The following is a 15,037-nucleotide window of genomic DNA, read 5'->3' as shown; positions in this document are numbered from 1 at the left end:
ATTCCTGTTTTTCATTGTGCCCTTATCAAAGCTTTAGAAGATACCATCTCTCAACAATAAGGAAATCTTTCCTGCAACTATAAAGTGTTAACTTGTGGAAATCTCTCCTCGTCGCCTTTCATATATCTTACTTATTTAAACTCACTTTGATGGTATTGGAAACACATTTGCAGGTAAATTACATACATAGTCCTTTTATTGGATATTGATTATACTGCCTTGCATTCCAGGGCAGACTTAATTCAACAATTCCCTAATTAGTTAAAGTCATAACCTATGTCTTGTATTCATTTACCATTAATTAAATCTTAGCTGTTTATTACACTGCAGTCCAAATCCAATAGCCGACCCAGAAAGCCATGGAAAAGGAAGTAGGAGGTCAATATTGAAAATATATGGTGCAGAGTCCCACTGATGGTTGCTTTGTTCACAATCAATATGTTCAATGCAACTGTACTTTCTTAGTTGCTCTGTCAGCAAGACAAAAAGTCAATTCTAATATTATGCTAGTGAAAAAATGGCAATTATTGAAAAACTTTGGCTTTCAAAATCATATTCCTTGTAAACTTTGTTTATAAAAGTACTTTCAAATATGCTAAACCATACAAATAATTTTTAAACAGCTTTAAAAGGACCACATTTTCACTAAAAGGCAATTAGACATTTGCACTTGTTAATGGCTGTTGAACTGTTACCCTAAACTGATACTTTCTAACGAGTTTTAGTTGGTGCAAACAACTGTATATTATTGCCTTTTCTATTAAAAGGACCATTGACCATGAAATGTAGAGGGTCTTGATCATTTTCCGGAGCAATTAAAACCCACACTCATTTAAGGTAGGCTGATGACAAAGTGAAACAAGTGTGTCGGTTGTATACCTCCTTCCTTTCAGGAAGAATTATAGGTTAAATTTTCTGAAATGGAAATTAGCTTTTTTACTCCTGATCAGAGTAAAAGAAATCACTGCGTTTTCTTTCAAAGATAGTTTGGTTGGAAAAGTAATGATCACTCAGAAATTTGGTAATATTGTGTAATTTTTCACCATTTACATTATTAATAAATCAGTGAGCGTTTAAAGATATAAATGGGACATGGCTTTAATTGATTTAAGAAATGTAAAAGTCAAATGCTCATTCATAGTGTTTTTTTTTTTTAATTTCAAGTTCTTTCACTCTCAATGAATTTTGTTCTTTACTTTTGCCAGATTTATTAGTATGACAGAATTTTCAGAAACCTGAAAATACTTTTTTGATAGTAGTATAATTGGAAATTTGTCATACAGATTCTTAAGTATTGGTCCAGTTATATTAATAATGATATTAACTTATGATTGGGCCACTTATTTCAAATGATAGCTCTAATACTGATCTGATCTAGTTTTGACAATTAAAATAGCTAAAAAACCATTGTAATTGTGGAGTGGGAAGTAGAGTAGTTACATGTTGGTCTGGTCAATGTTTGGACTGTGGTAATTCTGAAAATCCTCTACAATTATTCCATAGTTTAGGGTATTGTTTTCATTGTGCTATCTTCATGAAAGATTTGAACAAATTTTTATTCTCTAGTCCATTTAAGTTTTTTTCTCCCTAAATAATAATATATGTTGATGAGTTGAGTAGATTTCACCATGCTAGGTCTTTGGGGAGAAGATTGAATTGCTAATGATGGTAGAAAGATGATATTACCTCCCTGGGAGGACCTTTCAGGGGAGAGCCTCTACTACGTATTTTTGGTATTTGCTGGAAAGTTATATGCTGCAGTGAATATTCACTTTTAGCATAGGGTTCACAAGATTCCTATAAAAAGTAGATTCCCTTGATGCATTTAAAAAATAATTTACACGAAACTTATAGGCATATCTATATCTACTTATAGATGTTAATACATACATATATATGCATATACATACGCATTTATACACACATACATACACATACATAAATATATATATATTTGCTGAAATTTTAATATGCAGTTTTAGTGTGGTATATAAAGTGAAGGATTTGATATCCTCAAATGTCTGAATACTATTCATTCCTAATATTTTGCATTTAGAGTTCCAAAATAAAACATTTCACTTTAGGATTTTATTAGAAATGAAATAATCATTTAGTCATATCTAGAACACAGAATAAACAGGGCCATAAATCCTGTAGGTAAATGCAGAAGGTCAGATTCATAAATATTCATGTGTTTACTTTCAGTATAGTCACTATGTGGTTTAATCTCAGAAAAAATCTTTTCTGTACCAGTCCAACTAGGAGATCAAATAAATACTGAGAAAGATAATGCAAAGGAAAACATAAAGAGCAAAACAAGTTATCACTAGGAAATAGAACCTATAGTTGTCAAATCATTTGCTGTGTATCAGATGAGGCCCAGGGAAATAGTCAGGCTTCAGTGTAACACTGACTTATGAATTAGCCACTTAACCTGATCATACTGTCTGGTCTGCTACTTTTTGTAGTGGTTATTAGGAAACCAAAGCTAACTCTCATTTTTCTGTGGATTGGCTGGGTTTTTGTAATGAAAGAGCTTGTATAAGGTGCCAATCAACAGTTTCACCTAAGCATTTTCTAGTTCAACTTTATGTTAAAAGAAGGTAGCTTGTATTATTACAAACAAAAAAATATGAATAGAGATGTATAGCGATGGATGGATATAGATGGAAAGATGGATAAATGCATAGATAACTCTTCCTGGAACTATCATACATCTATATATCTGTGTGTATTTTAAAAATTGCAGTTATTCTTCCAAATTCAATTCTCTTGTATGACCTAAAGGTATTTTCTGAGTGCTGAAGTGCTTTATTTAGTGTAAAATTAGAGTAATATGTGTTGGGCTTACTTCTTCTATTATTAATTTTTTCTTCTTCATAAAAACTAACATGTATAAACATTGACATATTTTGGGCTTGTTGCCTGATAATTAAAGAGAATTATATCTGTGTCAAATATACTATTTTAAAATTTGTTACATTCTTAGTAATGTTAAAAAGCAATATTTGGATCAATGTCTGGTATGGATTTTTGTAGATTTTTCTACTCACTGAGGCATGCAGTCAATACCTAATTTCTCTAGAGATATACTGCATTTAACATATTGAGCTTTTTTAAATACTTCAGACCTGTGCACTGAGTATATAATACCTGTTTTAATTTGACATCATTGACCATAAAATCTGATATCTAAATTGCATTTTAAATGTCTATTTGTTTATATGATATATTCAGTACCAAGGAAAGAGATACATTACTTACTTTTTTATTTTTGCCAGTTGCTACGGTATATGAAATCCAAGTCTTGTGTTATTTCTTGCATGGTTTCATTTCACTTTAATCTACACTCCAACTTACAAAATATATGTGAAATAAACTGAGAATGTATTTTCGTGTTACCAAACTTCGAGAAATGACATGGTTTACACAATATTTATCTTCTTAAACAATAATTCAAAAAAGGAAAGCCGTTTTTCAATTATAAGATATTAAGGCAAACCATCAAGTTATTGATCTGTTGGATCTGTTAGTAGTCAGAAAATCATACCGTTGATTTCTATTTTTAGGTAAATTGGATTGCTATAAATAGTCTTTGGTCGATGTATAAATAAACAATAATAAAGATAATATTCTGTTTATATGGCATAACCCAATTTTGACACTTAGACATGACTTTTAAAGTCGTGTCATAGGTCTTGAACTATTTGATTGGATTAAGAATACACATTGGCCAAATGTCAGATATCTTTGCACTGTTGAATAACTTTTCCTAAGCCTTGCACAGTAGTGTTTCATAAAAAGTTAAGGCTTAGAATCTAAAAGGTGATGAAAAAATTAGAGAGATCTGGGTTTAATATTTTATTTGAAATGTGACACATTGCATTCTACTTTCCTAATATCCTTTTTGAAATTGCAATAAATTGTGGCCACCATAAAATTTTCCAGCTCTTTATACATCTGAATTGACAAAATACTGAACAACATAGGTTACTAGTTGGAAAAATAAGAATAAACTTAAACATTGTCACCATTCACTTTGTTACATGAGCATCTCATTCAGATGTTTTCTGCTTTCTTATTGTCATTTCTAAGCATATAAACTAATGTTTTGGACTTTTAAACTCTGTCTGCGCGAGGCAAAAGTTTTCAAGTTCTCCTTATTATTTCCTACCAAATCTTGTTTTCCTTCATACTTCATAATGCTACTCTATATAAGAAACAAAACTAAACAGAAAACACTTTAGCAAATAATCAGATCCATTTCGGAATTAATACTCAACACTTTTCTTTTTCTCCCAATTCCTCTTTCATTCCATTTGGTGAACTGGGCCCAGATAATCTTACTCCATTTTGTGTTTAGTATAAGGACCAATTCACTATGATAACTTCTCTGTTGTTCTCCTACCAACTTGGAAGGACCATTTAACACTTTATAAATTAATGTTTTAACTAGACATCCTTCTTCATCAGAGTGAAGTAGTTTGACAGAAATAGTTTCATGAAAGGATAGTTGCATGAAAAATTTTTTTAGTGCGGTAGCTTAGAACTTAGGATCTGCTGCTTGTTTGTTCCTTGCCGAAACAGCTGTCTTTGTGTCAGTATGTCTTTTGGTGTTCTAAGTTAAAACGCCTGCTTCAAAGACTTACTAACTATAGAAGTAGTATATGTAATGTTCTTTGAATGATATTAAAACTAATGATGAAGGCAAAGTAATTATTGGATTGAGTATGGGCTTTGGATTCTGAAAGACTTGGATTTCAGTGCAGAGCTCTGTCAGTTTTGCTGTGTGGTACTGAGCAAGTTAGTTAACCTCTCTGAGCCTCTATTTGTTATTTGTCAACAGTTAATATTACTACCTTATATTATTGTTAGGATGATTAAATGAGATAAAATAAAAGCAGTTAGAGTGTCTGGCACAGTAACAGCTCCATAAATCCCATTAATTATTTTTATTTTAATTATGCATTCTAGTGTCAGCTGTTTCTGGAATCTGCTTTCTAGTGAAATAGAATTCAAGTCCTCACCTGTGCCTTTTTGTTTTTTATTGTTGTTGTTAATTTTGGCAATACTTTATAATTTAGAAATGTTGAGCAATTGAGAACACCACAGGCTTTCAACAAGAGTCATTTACATTCCTCCATATTAATAAGCTAAATAAAAATTAGATGCTAAATTATATTTAGAAACTAACGAGAGAATGTAGAGGAAAAATGTTAATAACTAAATCTTGCTACATTTCCAAGCAGCAGCACCATAAGTAAAAGTTTGATTTTTTTAGGAAATCTATATGAAAACATACTGTTAATGATTATATTAATTATCAAATGCAACTGAAGAACCTTATTCATTACAATAAATTATACAGAAATACAAATTACATAAAAACAAAATAATCCATAATATATTTCAACTTTTAAATTAAAAAAATATTTTTATAGTTAAATATTAATAGTCCTCTTCAACTATGATCAATTCTAGTTATTTTTCAGCATTTTAATTTTTTTCAAATACATAGGAAATAATAGAATAATATGGTAAATATCCAAATATTCAATTCCTAGATCCAACAGTTACTATCATTTTGTCATATCATCTATATTTTGATGCTACATTTTAAAGTCAATTAAAGATATATGATCAATTCATTGTGTTAATCCCACATACATAGGTGCTAATATTGTCATCTGGAATATTTATTTTTAATTTAACAGGTATTAAAATTACTCTCTGTATACTGTAGATGGAAAGAAGACATAATCATTGGTAGAGTCTTAGAGTTTAACTTCACTAAAACACATCAAACTTGTTTCTCTGGGAGGGAATTTCAGGGAGAGGTATGTACTTAGAAACATTTTTAATACTTTTATTTCACCGTTTAATGGTGGGAAAGAGTGACTATAGGATTTTTCTTTTTAATATTACATGTAATTCTATAAAACTTAGTGGAAACAGTGGGAAAATATTAACCTAACTATAGTTATTAATGTATATGTGCAGTAAAAGAAAATAAGTAAAAGGTTGAAAAATGTGATAATTTTAATTAGGTAAGACCAAGCTATAATAGTGAAGTAAAGTTAACTCTCTAAGGGCTATTTCAAATGAAGACCAGTTTATGAAATACTGGCTTCAGAAATCTAAATGACTTGTCATTACTTACAGCTTCATATCAATTAATTCCTCAGTTTGGGGGTGAGGGGAAGTGGCTGGAAAGGTTCATGCCATTTTAATTCTGATTGTTTTTCTTCAAAGGCCTCTTGTATCTAGCCTTTGTCATCCAAACAGGTGCCAGAATATGATTTTTCAAAAATTAGAGGATACGAATTTTTTTAAGTGGTGGTAATCAGCAATTGCCATAATGGAAAAGGGACTTGTGAACACATCTGTACAAATGGAACCATTCCATTATTAATGGGAGATTTATTACTGAAGAAATCATTACAAAACAGCATGGTAGAGATCATGTTTTTATTTTAATAGGAGAGCCAAGTCTTGCATTAGGACATTGTTGAAGCTTGTGCAGAAAGTAAATGGCACCCAGGGGACTGTAGCATTCTGCTAGATTGAAGGGCCTTTAATAATCCAATACTCTGATAGCAGTTAAGATAGAGTGTGTGTAAGAGCTAATCTTGTCTTCTGCTTTTATAATAACTTATGCATGGTAACCAAAAGTAGTTATGGTGTGCTAGCAGCTTTGTTCTTAGTAGATGACTTTTTAAATTAAAAACTATGTTTACTGAGTGACTTTTCAGAGTTTATTTAATGAAAGATAATAAAATAGGATACCTGTTTACAGCAGGTTTAACAGCCACATATTGCACTTAAGAGATTTTTATATCCCTACACAGATGAACATTCAAGTAATGGTAGAAATGTAAATACCAGCCTATTGTTGTATAACAATTTGAATGGTTAAAAAAATGAGTTTATTTTGTGGGATTTTGTAATGTTTTAATCATTATTTCGCTAATATTTGTTATATTTGACATGTTTCTTGGATTTCATTGTCCATCTTTTGAAATAAGGCACTTTAAAAAATATATAAAATTATGATGAAATTAATCTATAGCATTTAATAGTTTGATATAAATGATATTTAGTGGCCTAAAAATGTTCTTTTACGTTTTTTGCATTTTTAATGAAAATATCTTATATTAAATTCTGAAAGCCTCAGTTTGGCTTCAAAATCTACTTCCTGCCACCTCTGCCACCACCCCCCATGCACACCGTTCATTGCCTCACCTTTATATTTTCTATTTAGGATATTTGAGCCAGAATTTTAGCTTAGGACTGCTTATATCTAAGAATAATATTTGTAAAATTTTAGAACCATGTACCCAAAACAGTAGGCATATTTTATCCTGTACTTTCATTTAATTGAAAAATCTTAAGGCAGACCTGTTTTTTAATTCTGCACACTAGATGGCAGTTTTGTCATATTCTTCCCACTTCAAATGCTGCTAGTGTGAGTGGAACAGGAAAGGCCATCAGTGTTTAGTCTGCACTCAGAGGGTCTCTGCATGACCAATGCAGACCCCATGGACTTCCTGGAACATATGTTAGCAATTTAGCTGCAGACATTTATTTCTTTGTTTTACTGCTTGGCTCTCTGAGAAAGTGTTGGTGCCAGGTTATGGGTTGTCTGGATCATGTCAGAGGCCATGGAGATCAAGTTCATGTGACAGGCCAGACTAAGGAAGGATGAAGTTGGACGAGGTAAGGAAACTGACCCTTACTTTCAACAGCAACAAGTCACTGCCTGTCTGTGGACGGGGGCCAAACGCCTGGGCGTTTAAGTTTTACTCCAGCTGAACAAACAAAACACATTGCCCATTTGGCTTTTTCATATTTCATCAGTGGTAGTTCATTCGGCGATTTCTCTATTTCTCAAAACTTGCTTATCCCTCATTTTTCTCTCTTAATGCTTATTCCTATAGCCCTGTCCAGACGAAGTGACCTTGAAATCCTCGGCTACTGCCTGCTGCGGTGGTTATGTGGGAAACTGCCCTGGGAACGGAACCTGAAGGACCCTGTGGCTGTCCAGACTGCTAAAACAAAGTACAGATTTTCAAGTATTCCATCATGTACAGCAGCAGGTCTGAAGGGATACATTAAAGGGAGTTAATATCCCAGAGAAGTTTGCCAGTTGCCCAACATGATAACCAAAGCAAATTTCTTAAATTTGAAAAACATTTTTAGAAAAACCAAACAGCTTACAGACATAAAATCCATTAAGATAACACCTATGAAATCACATGTACGTGAGTTGTTATGCAAAATGTAAAGTGAAATTTTGGTTCCTTTACATAGTGTTTTCCAAAGCTTAGATTCTAGGTGGTGGTATTTTCAAGGAAGACTGTTTTAAAATTAGCATTGTACAAGGATATGGAGGTAATCTGAGCTTGGTGGGATTGATATTAACTATGCAAAGCAACAATGTGAAATGGGACAAATAGGGCTGATATTTTTCAAGTGAGAGCAACATACCTCTTTCTTAATCCTCTGTCTTGGAGAGAGTATGTTTTGTTTCTTAGGAAAGAAACAAATAAAATTTTCATATGAAGTGTTTATATAAGAGATAACCTTGCAGCCACATAAACATTTTTAATATACTACATTCAATTTTTATCACCTGTAATCAGTTAGCATGAGAATTAGGTCAGACTGAGAACAGAGTGTGTTACTATTTTACTTTTTTCTCACTGATCAGGCCTAAGAAAAAGTCAACTGCGTGTAGCACAGACTAGCCAGTTTTTCATTATATACCAAGATATGCTCAACAGTAGTTATCCACAGATATAATATCATAATTGGAAAAGGCAGCTATGTTTTAAGTAGGGCAAGTCACAACAGAAGTTTACAAAAGGGGTAGCTGACCCACAGAAATTAATCTTTAAATTCAGTAAGGCCTCAGTTCTTAATAGAGAGAAAGGCTAGCCTACAGATGCAGAATAATATAGATGACATTTGTAAATACTGACATATAGTACCTGAAATATTTCTCCACTTGGAATCTTGATCATCCTAGTCCCTTACCCAAAACTAACACATTTCCATGTCAGCATTAGAAATGTCTGATCAGTAATTTACTACAGTGATTGCTGTGTCCATATTAACCCTCATGTAACTGACAGTTTTCCATATATGGGTCAAGTCAAACCGCAGTAATGGGCACATATAAACAGTCTTGGTATCCAATTTTCCACCTCAGTTTACCTAATTTGAATAATATACTTTATTTAAAAGACTAGCATTTTAATTCTAATGATTATATCTATGTTTTTCTTTTAATAAGACATACTATTATGATTTTAGTCTTTTATCAATATGCATATATAGATGCATTCATTGTAGTTATCTCTAATGAATGTGCCTACATGTGCATATTCAAATATAATAATAAGATATCATGTAAACTAATAAAATATAATGCTAATAAACATAACCTCCATTTACATTTTGGGGACCCTTATATAAGTTAGTATCTTCATTTTTATTTGATTACTAATATAAACCTATAGACCAGTAAAGCTAATATCATATTATGTAGTTTACAATTAAAGTAAACCGTAGACATTTTCAAACTTCTTATAGTATAGAATACATAATCACAATTTATTCAACTTACTGAAAAGGCATAACACTGAATTTCCCCATAAGGGCATGCTTGCATATTCAACCATAATACTCTATCTCTTATGCCCTTTCTTTTCCTGACACAGGGTGATATTAGAGCAGTGCATTTATTGTTGCAGTTCTGCCAGTGCTTGAGTTTGTGAGTCAAACATTCATATCAGTAATTTAGTTGAATGTTTATAGATTTGTGGCTGAAGCAACTTAAGGGAGTTATACTTGTTCAGTCTAAAACACTGGAAACTGTTAGATTAATGGGTTTTTTTTGGTTCGTTTTGTTTGTGAATATTCTTGTTAACCTGTTTAATCATGGAATAGCATAAAACACTGCCCAATGGAGAACAATATTCTTAAGTAATTAAATAATTTACCCCTCCCCAATGGTAAGTACCTGAGGAAAAAATATCCTGAAAATCCAGATACAATTTTTCTACATATTTTTTATTATTGTTTTTAAGAAAAAATCATGACAGATATCCCTGCTTCTACATTTTTACATGTACAAACTTTGAATTAAAGTATCTACACTGTAATTCTACATTTAGTTTTGAGGTGATTGATATAAAATTGGTCAATGAAAATTGAGGGGTCTCCCCCACCTCCACTTAACCTCTCACCCATTACAAGTGGGTGAAAAAAAGCATTGTAAGTCACGATATTGGTGACCCACCAACACAGAATTCGAGTTTTGTTTTCTAATCAAAACAGTGAATCACAGGATTGCAAACAAATTCATTGTGCATGCCTCTGTTTTGTTTCAGTCTCTTGGATGAGCTCCCTGAGTCAGTACTTAAATGGGCTCCTTCCGGAAGCAGTTGCTGTAAGTCAGATGATAACTTCTTCCTTCTCCTATATGATTTACAGGTCACCACATTGTCACTCTTGTTTTGTAGCTTTTGCTTAACCCACCCACTGCCATTCCCACAGGGGTGGGAGGAAAAATCTTCCGAGTTATGGATAGGTTACTAGAGAAGAGAATGTTTAGATCCTCTTTGACATTAGAACACAAGAATGCCACAAGAAATTATTTAGACAGCATCCTAGGCTCTGCTGACTGCATTTTTGTTTAGATATATGTTTTGGGAATCATGCACAGGTTTAATAATCAACTGTATCTGGTATTTCTAGAGTTGACTTTGTTTTTGTTCCTCTGTATATTGTTGAAAGAAGATAAAGTTGATCAGTCAATAATTTGAAAAACCAAATCATTGAACACTTGAAGGCTATTAGACCTGGGTTACACTCTGACTGAACAGCCAGCAAAAAAATTTGGGGGGCCCGCCCAGTGGCGTAAGTGCGTATACTCCGCTTTGCGTGGTGGCCGGGGTTCACTGGTCGGATCCCGGGAGCGCACCGACGCACCGCTTGTCCAGCCATGCTGTGGCGGTGTCCCATATAAAGTAGAGGAAGACGGGCACAGATGTTAGGCTAGGGCCAGTCTTCCTCAGCAAAAAGAGGAGGATTAGCATCGGATGTTAGCTCAGGGCTAATCTTCCTCACAAAAAAAAAAAAAAATTTTGGATTGGCAATAGCATATGACCTTGGGATTTGGAGGTATATTTCATTAAATGGTTTTCTCTTTCAAGTTAGTATAGACCATTTTGGAATTCTTTAATTGACAGTATTATCGCTACAAATATAGGTCCATTCAGAATTACCCAGTGCCTGTCATTTGTGTCTGCATGCATGGCACACTGTTCAGCACCAATTTAACAACTGAGTTAGACTGTCTTATAGAAAAGAGCCCGCTTCTGCTGTCAGGCTTGCTTTTTCTCAGCACAGATAAGCAGAGTGAATCTTGCTCTATTTATATTGGGCAATCTCTAAGTTAGCTTTTAGCTGACTTATGAAAGTAAATATGTACACTGACCCTCTAGCTAAGGTCAAATAATAGTTTCCATCTGAGAGTTTAAAAGGAGAGTTAAATCATCTTAAACTTATATTTATAGCCCTTCGTTGACCAGAAACCAAAATTTTCATTTCCATGGGAAACAAAAGACGAACAAACCAGTTCTGCTTCCTTACCTCCATTTCCCAAGTCCCCAAGTCTGCCCAGTGCGAGTCTTCTGCTTCCCACTTCTGTAGGCCCTTTTCGTCTGATATTAGGGGGCCAACAGGCGAGTTTTCTCATTTAGGAGGATGGGTTGAAGGATGAAAGGTTTTTGTTTCTGTAATTTCATGAGTAATTTGGTCAAAATGGCAATTTTCCTTTTTGGCTAATATTCTTATTGGCATTTTTACCAAGTCATACAGTTTATGTTTTACTCAGTAGGACAGCAAAAAAAGAGAGATGGGGAGATGTCAGAACTTGTTTTAATTGTATATCTCCCTCACCTTTCCTGTCCCTCCTGTGCAAAAGGTAACTGTTCAGTTTAGGATTAGAAAGGAAAGCCCAGATGCCCTGGGTTGTATGAGATAAATGCTTGTGGGCCAGTGTAAATTCTGCAACACTGCTACTGCTAGAGATAAGCTAAGAAGATGTGAGTGATGCAAGAAATGGTGGGAGGAGTGCCGTGTTCCTCTTTTTCAGTACAAACCATTTATTTGAGTGTATACTATTATTTTATAAAATGCAGATTTCTATTTCTAAAGCACAAAATGTTGAAACTTTAATATTAATTGAAGGTCTCAAGTTGGTTGTGCTTAGGAGAGTGGTATTGCAAGCATGAAAATTAATCTGATTTACAAAAGGTTTATTAGTAAGGCATTTTATGAAATAAAACACCCAAGAAGTTTTGCAGCATGCATGTCCAACTAGTGTAATAATAATAGTTTCAAAAGTTTCTGTCTCTTGAAATGATAGTCAGTTATGATACTCAATATTTCACTAGCTTAAAAAGCAGATGATTCAAGAATATCATAATTTCATACTACTCAAAGCATTTTGTTTTATAGCTCTGGAAATATGCTAGTAAATTAAAAAGTGTACTTAATATAATAAATCCTTGAAAGGCTAACATTTAAGCCAGTACTACATCACCATAGTCTAAGCTTTCAGGTTTATGATAATAAATTTATAACCAAGGAGGCTCTTTTCTTTTTCTCCCTCTCCTACCCCACTGGTACCCTATTTTCTCAAGCCCTAGACCCACGAAGCCTTTGCAGCACAGCTGCCATCAGCTGGTGGAGTGGGAGGAGTCTTCCGTTGTCTTCTAGCAGGGATTTGTGGAAAGTGTTCTCAACATATTCAGCTCTCTTCTCCATTTGGGATATTTTGGTTAATAGTATTATAATATATACCAAACTTGGCTTACCAATCCTGAAAGGACCAGAGAACAACGGAGTATTTACATTAGAATGGTAGTGAATGTGTATCGATCTTTTTTCTTTTCAATCATCCCTTCACGAATTGGATGCCCCCGAAGTTCTCCTGGCAACATGAGTTATAAATGTGATGAAGCCACAGCACTTGCTAGTTAAGAGAGCTCTGGTTGATCGAATGCTAGATAACAGAATTTGACAATCTTATACATTAGAGAGGCAAAAAGTAGGTTGCATAATTGCCACAGTATCCCAAAAAAACAAAAACCCTGGAGCCAAGAGTTCTCATTTTAGCCACAGCCTTATGTTCCTAGAAAACAGCTGTGGGCAATATGATGTAAAAGGGTCACTCTCTGACCATCATAGGGGGAAAGAGATGATGACTGTTCTTGGAATTTTTCCCTGTAGGGAGTGGACCCCAGTGTCTGTGCAGTTCCCCACTTGAATGGAGGTAGGCCTGAAGGGGAAGTGAAGGATTAGGAAGTCACGCTTGCCAACCCACGAAGCTTCCCAGGTTTTCCCGCTGTGGGATATAGACAGCTTAGTGAGAAAGAGGTACTTGTGTCTGCTCAGTGATAAGTTTTTGAAAAGGAAAGGCTTGTGAATACGCCACTGGTTTGTGGAGTATCTAAACATCGCTGTGAACACATGAAAACATGCCAGTTTTTAGTGTGGCGTTATCATGTACTTGTATCTTGATTTTAGATTGAACCTCTACCTAAAACAAAAATACAAACTATATTTGTTTTAAGGCAGCTATGTTTGTAACTTTTGGCTTCGAATTCTACTTGCATTTAAAAGTTTGTAGTTCATAACTGTTTGGGGGTAGGGAGGTTACTGTATAGTTCGAGGGAAGAGATTACATTCGAGAAAAAATAAAAGGTGACAATTTCTCATCCTTCTGCTCTGAATTAGGAAGACTATGCTGGGAAGACACTAGGCTAGCTAGAGAGGGAGGACATGAGGGAGGTTTGGCAAATTCTGAAATCAGTGGTGGCTAAAAACGTAGAATTCAAGGTTATTTCTAAATATAGTTATAATCTCAAAATCAAAGCCTTAATTAAAATTTGCAATGATTTTTTTTTCCTTTGAAGTAAGGAGGTTTATGAGTAACATTTGTTTTTAACTGAATTTCTAAAACTTCAACATAAAAAAAGTATGAAGCATGTCTGGTCTATTATATTATTCATGTAGTTAGTTGCACCTCATAAATCAAAATCACGAACTATAATTTTTAAAATTTGCTTCCTTTGATAAGATTAGTGAATTGTAAACATACCAACAAAGATAAGTAAAAAATTACCAGTTTCTCGCATCTTATCAAATCTGTAGGTCACTATATTTCAGTAGTTTGTGGATATCATTTAAAAAGTGCTTTTCATCAAATTGTTCGTTCTTAGTTTTCTTCAGGATGTGTGTGTGCGTGCGCATGCACGTGTAAGAAAGAACAGAGAGATTTTGAGGATATTGGAGTCTTGACAATTCTTGCCAATTATGAATGACATGTAAAAAAAAAAAACTTAATACTTCACAGGTGAAATAGCCCAGTATTTGGCATGTGCTCATAATTTAGCATATGATGAAAAACCAAACTATCAAATGCTCAAGAAAATTCTGAACCCAGGTGGAATGCCTCTAGGACCACTGGAATTTTCCACCAAAGGAGAGAGTGTAAATGTGCATGCTCCACACAATCAACAAGTAAGTAATGGGGTCCCTGGGATCCTCTGATTACCTTCTGTGACACTTTTCCACCAAATGAAGTTTTTTTAGGTCTCAAAATGAGTGTGACAACCCAGTTTATTATTTTTAATTCCTTTTTCCCCTAACTCGGCTCCAAGAAATTTTGTTGAAATTTCTTTTGACCTATTGTCTTTTAGAAAAAATAGCAGGATCCGTGGCCTATTGTGTACTGTTAAAGAAAGAAAGCAGTCGCTGATGTCAGAGATACGACCATGTGAGATTAAAGGCTAATCTGACTTTATTCATGCAAACCTTGATTGGCTGCTTTTCTTCAGATTTTCTTTAGTTATTTCCCTGGTTTTGCTTACCAGTTTGGCCATAATTTGGTGGTGATAACAATGTTCTTAGATTTAACCAGATTATTTGTATGTGCTAATATTTCAATCTATAGAAACAAAAC

The 15,037-nt window shown here is 33.9% G+C and overlaps 1 protein-coding gene across 2 annotated transcripts in view; it reads left to right on the top strand.

Moving 5' to 3' along the window:
- VRK2 (VRK serine/threonine kinase 2) overlaps window positions 1-15,037 on the top strand; it is a 108,719-nt gene that overhangs the window by 73,598 nt on the left and 20,084 nt on the right. For both annotated transcript variants that reach the window (XM_058551178.1, XM_058551177.1), the window contains exons 9-11: window positions 7,938-8,058; window positions 10,395-10,453; window positions 14,429-14,595. In XM_058551178.1, coding sequence (XP_058407161.1) covers window positions 7,938-8,058; window positions 10,395-10,453; window positions 14,429-14,595 — 347 coding nt within the window. The remainder of the gene's footprint in view (window positions 1-7,937; window positions 8,059-10,394; window positions 10,454-14,428; window positions 14,596-15,037) is intronic.

The sequence above is a fragment of the Diceros bicornis genome, chromosome 12 (assembly GCF_020826845.1).
Source record: "Diceros bicornis minor isolate mBicDic1 chromosome 12, mDicBic1.mat.cur, whole genome shotgun sequence".
Classification (NCBI taxonomy): Eukaryota; Metazoa; Chordata; class Mammalia; order Perissodactyla; family Rhinocerotidae; genus Diceros; species Diceros bicornis.
The sequence above is the reverse complement of the archived record's forward strand: the minus strand, read 5'-3'. Positions and strand labels throughout refer to the sequence as shown.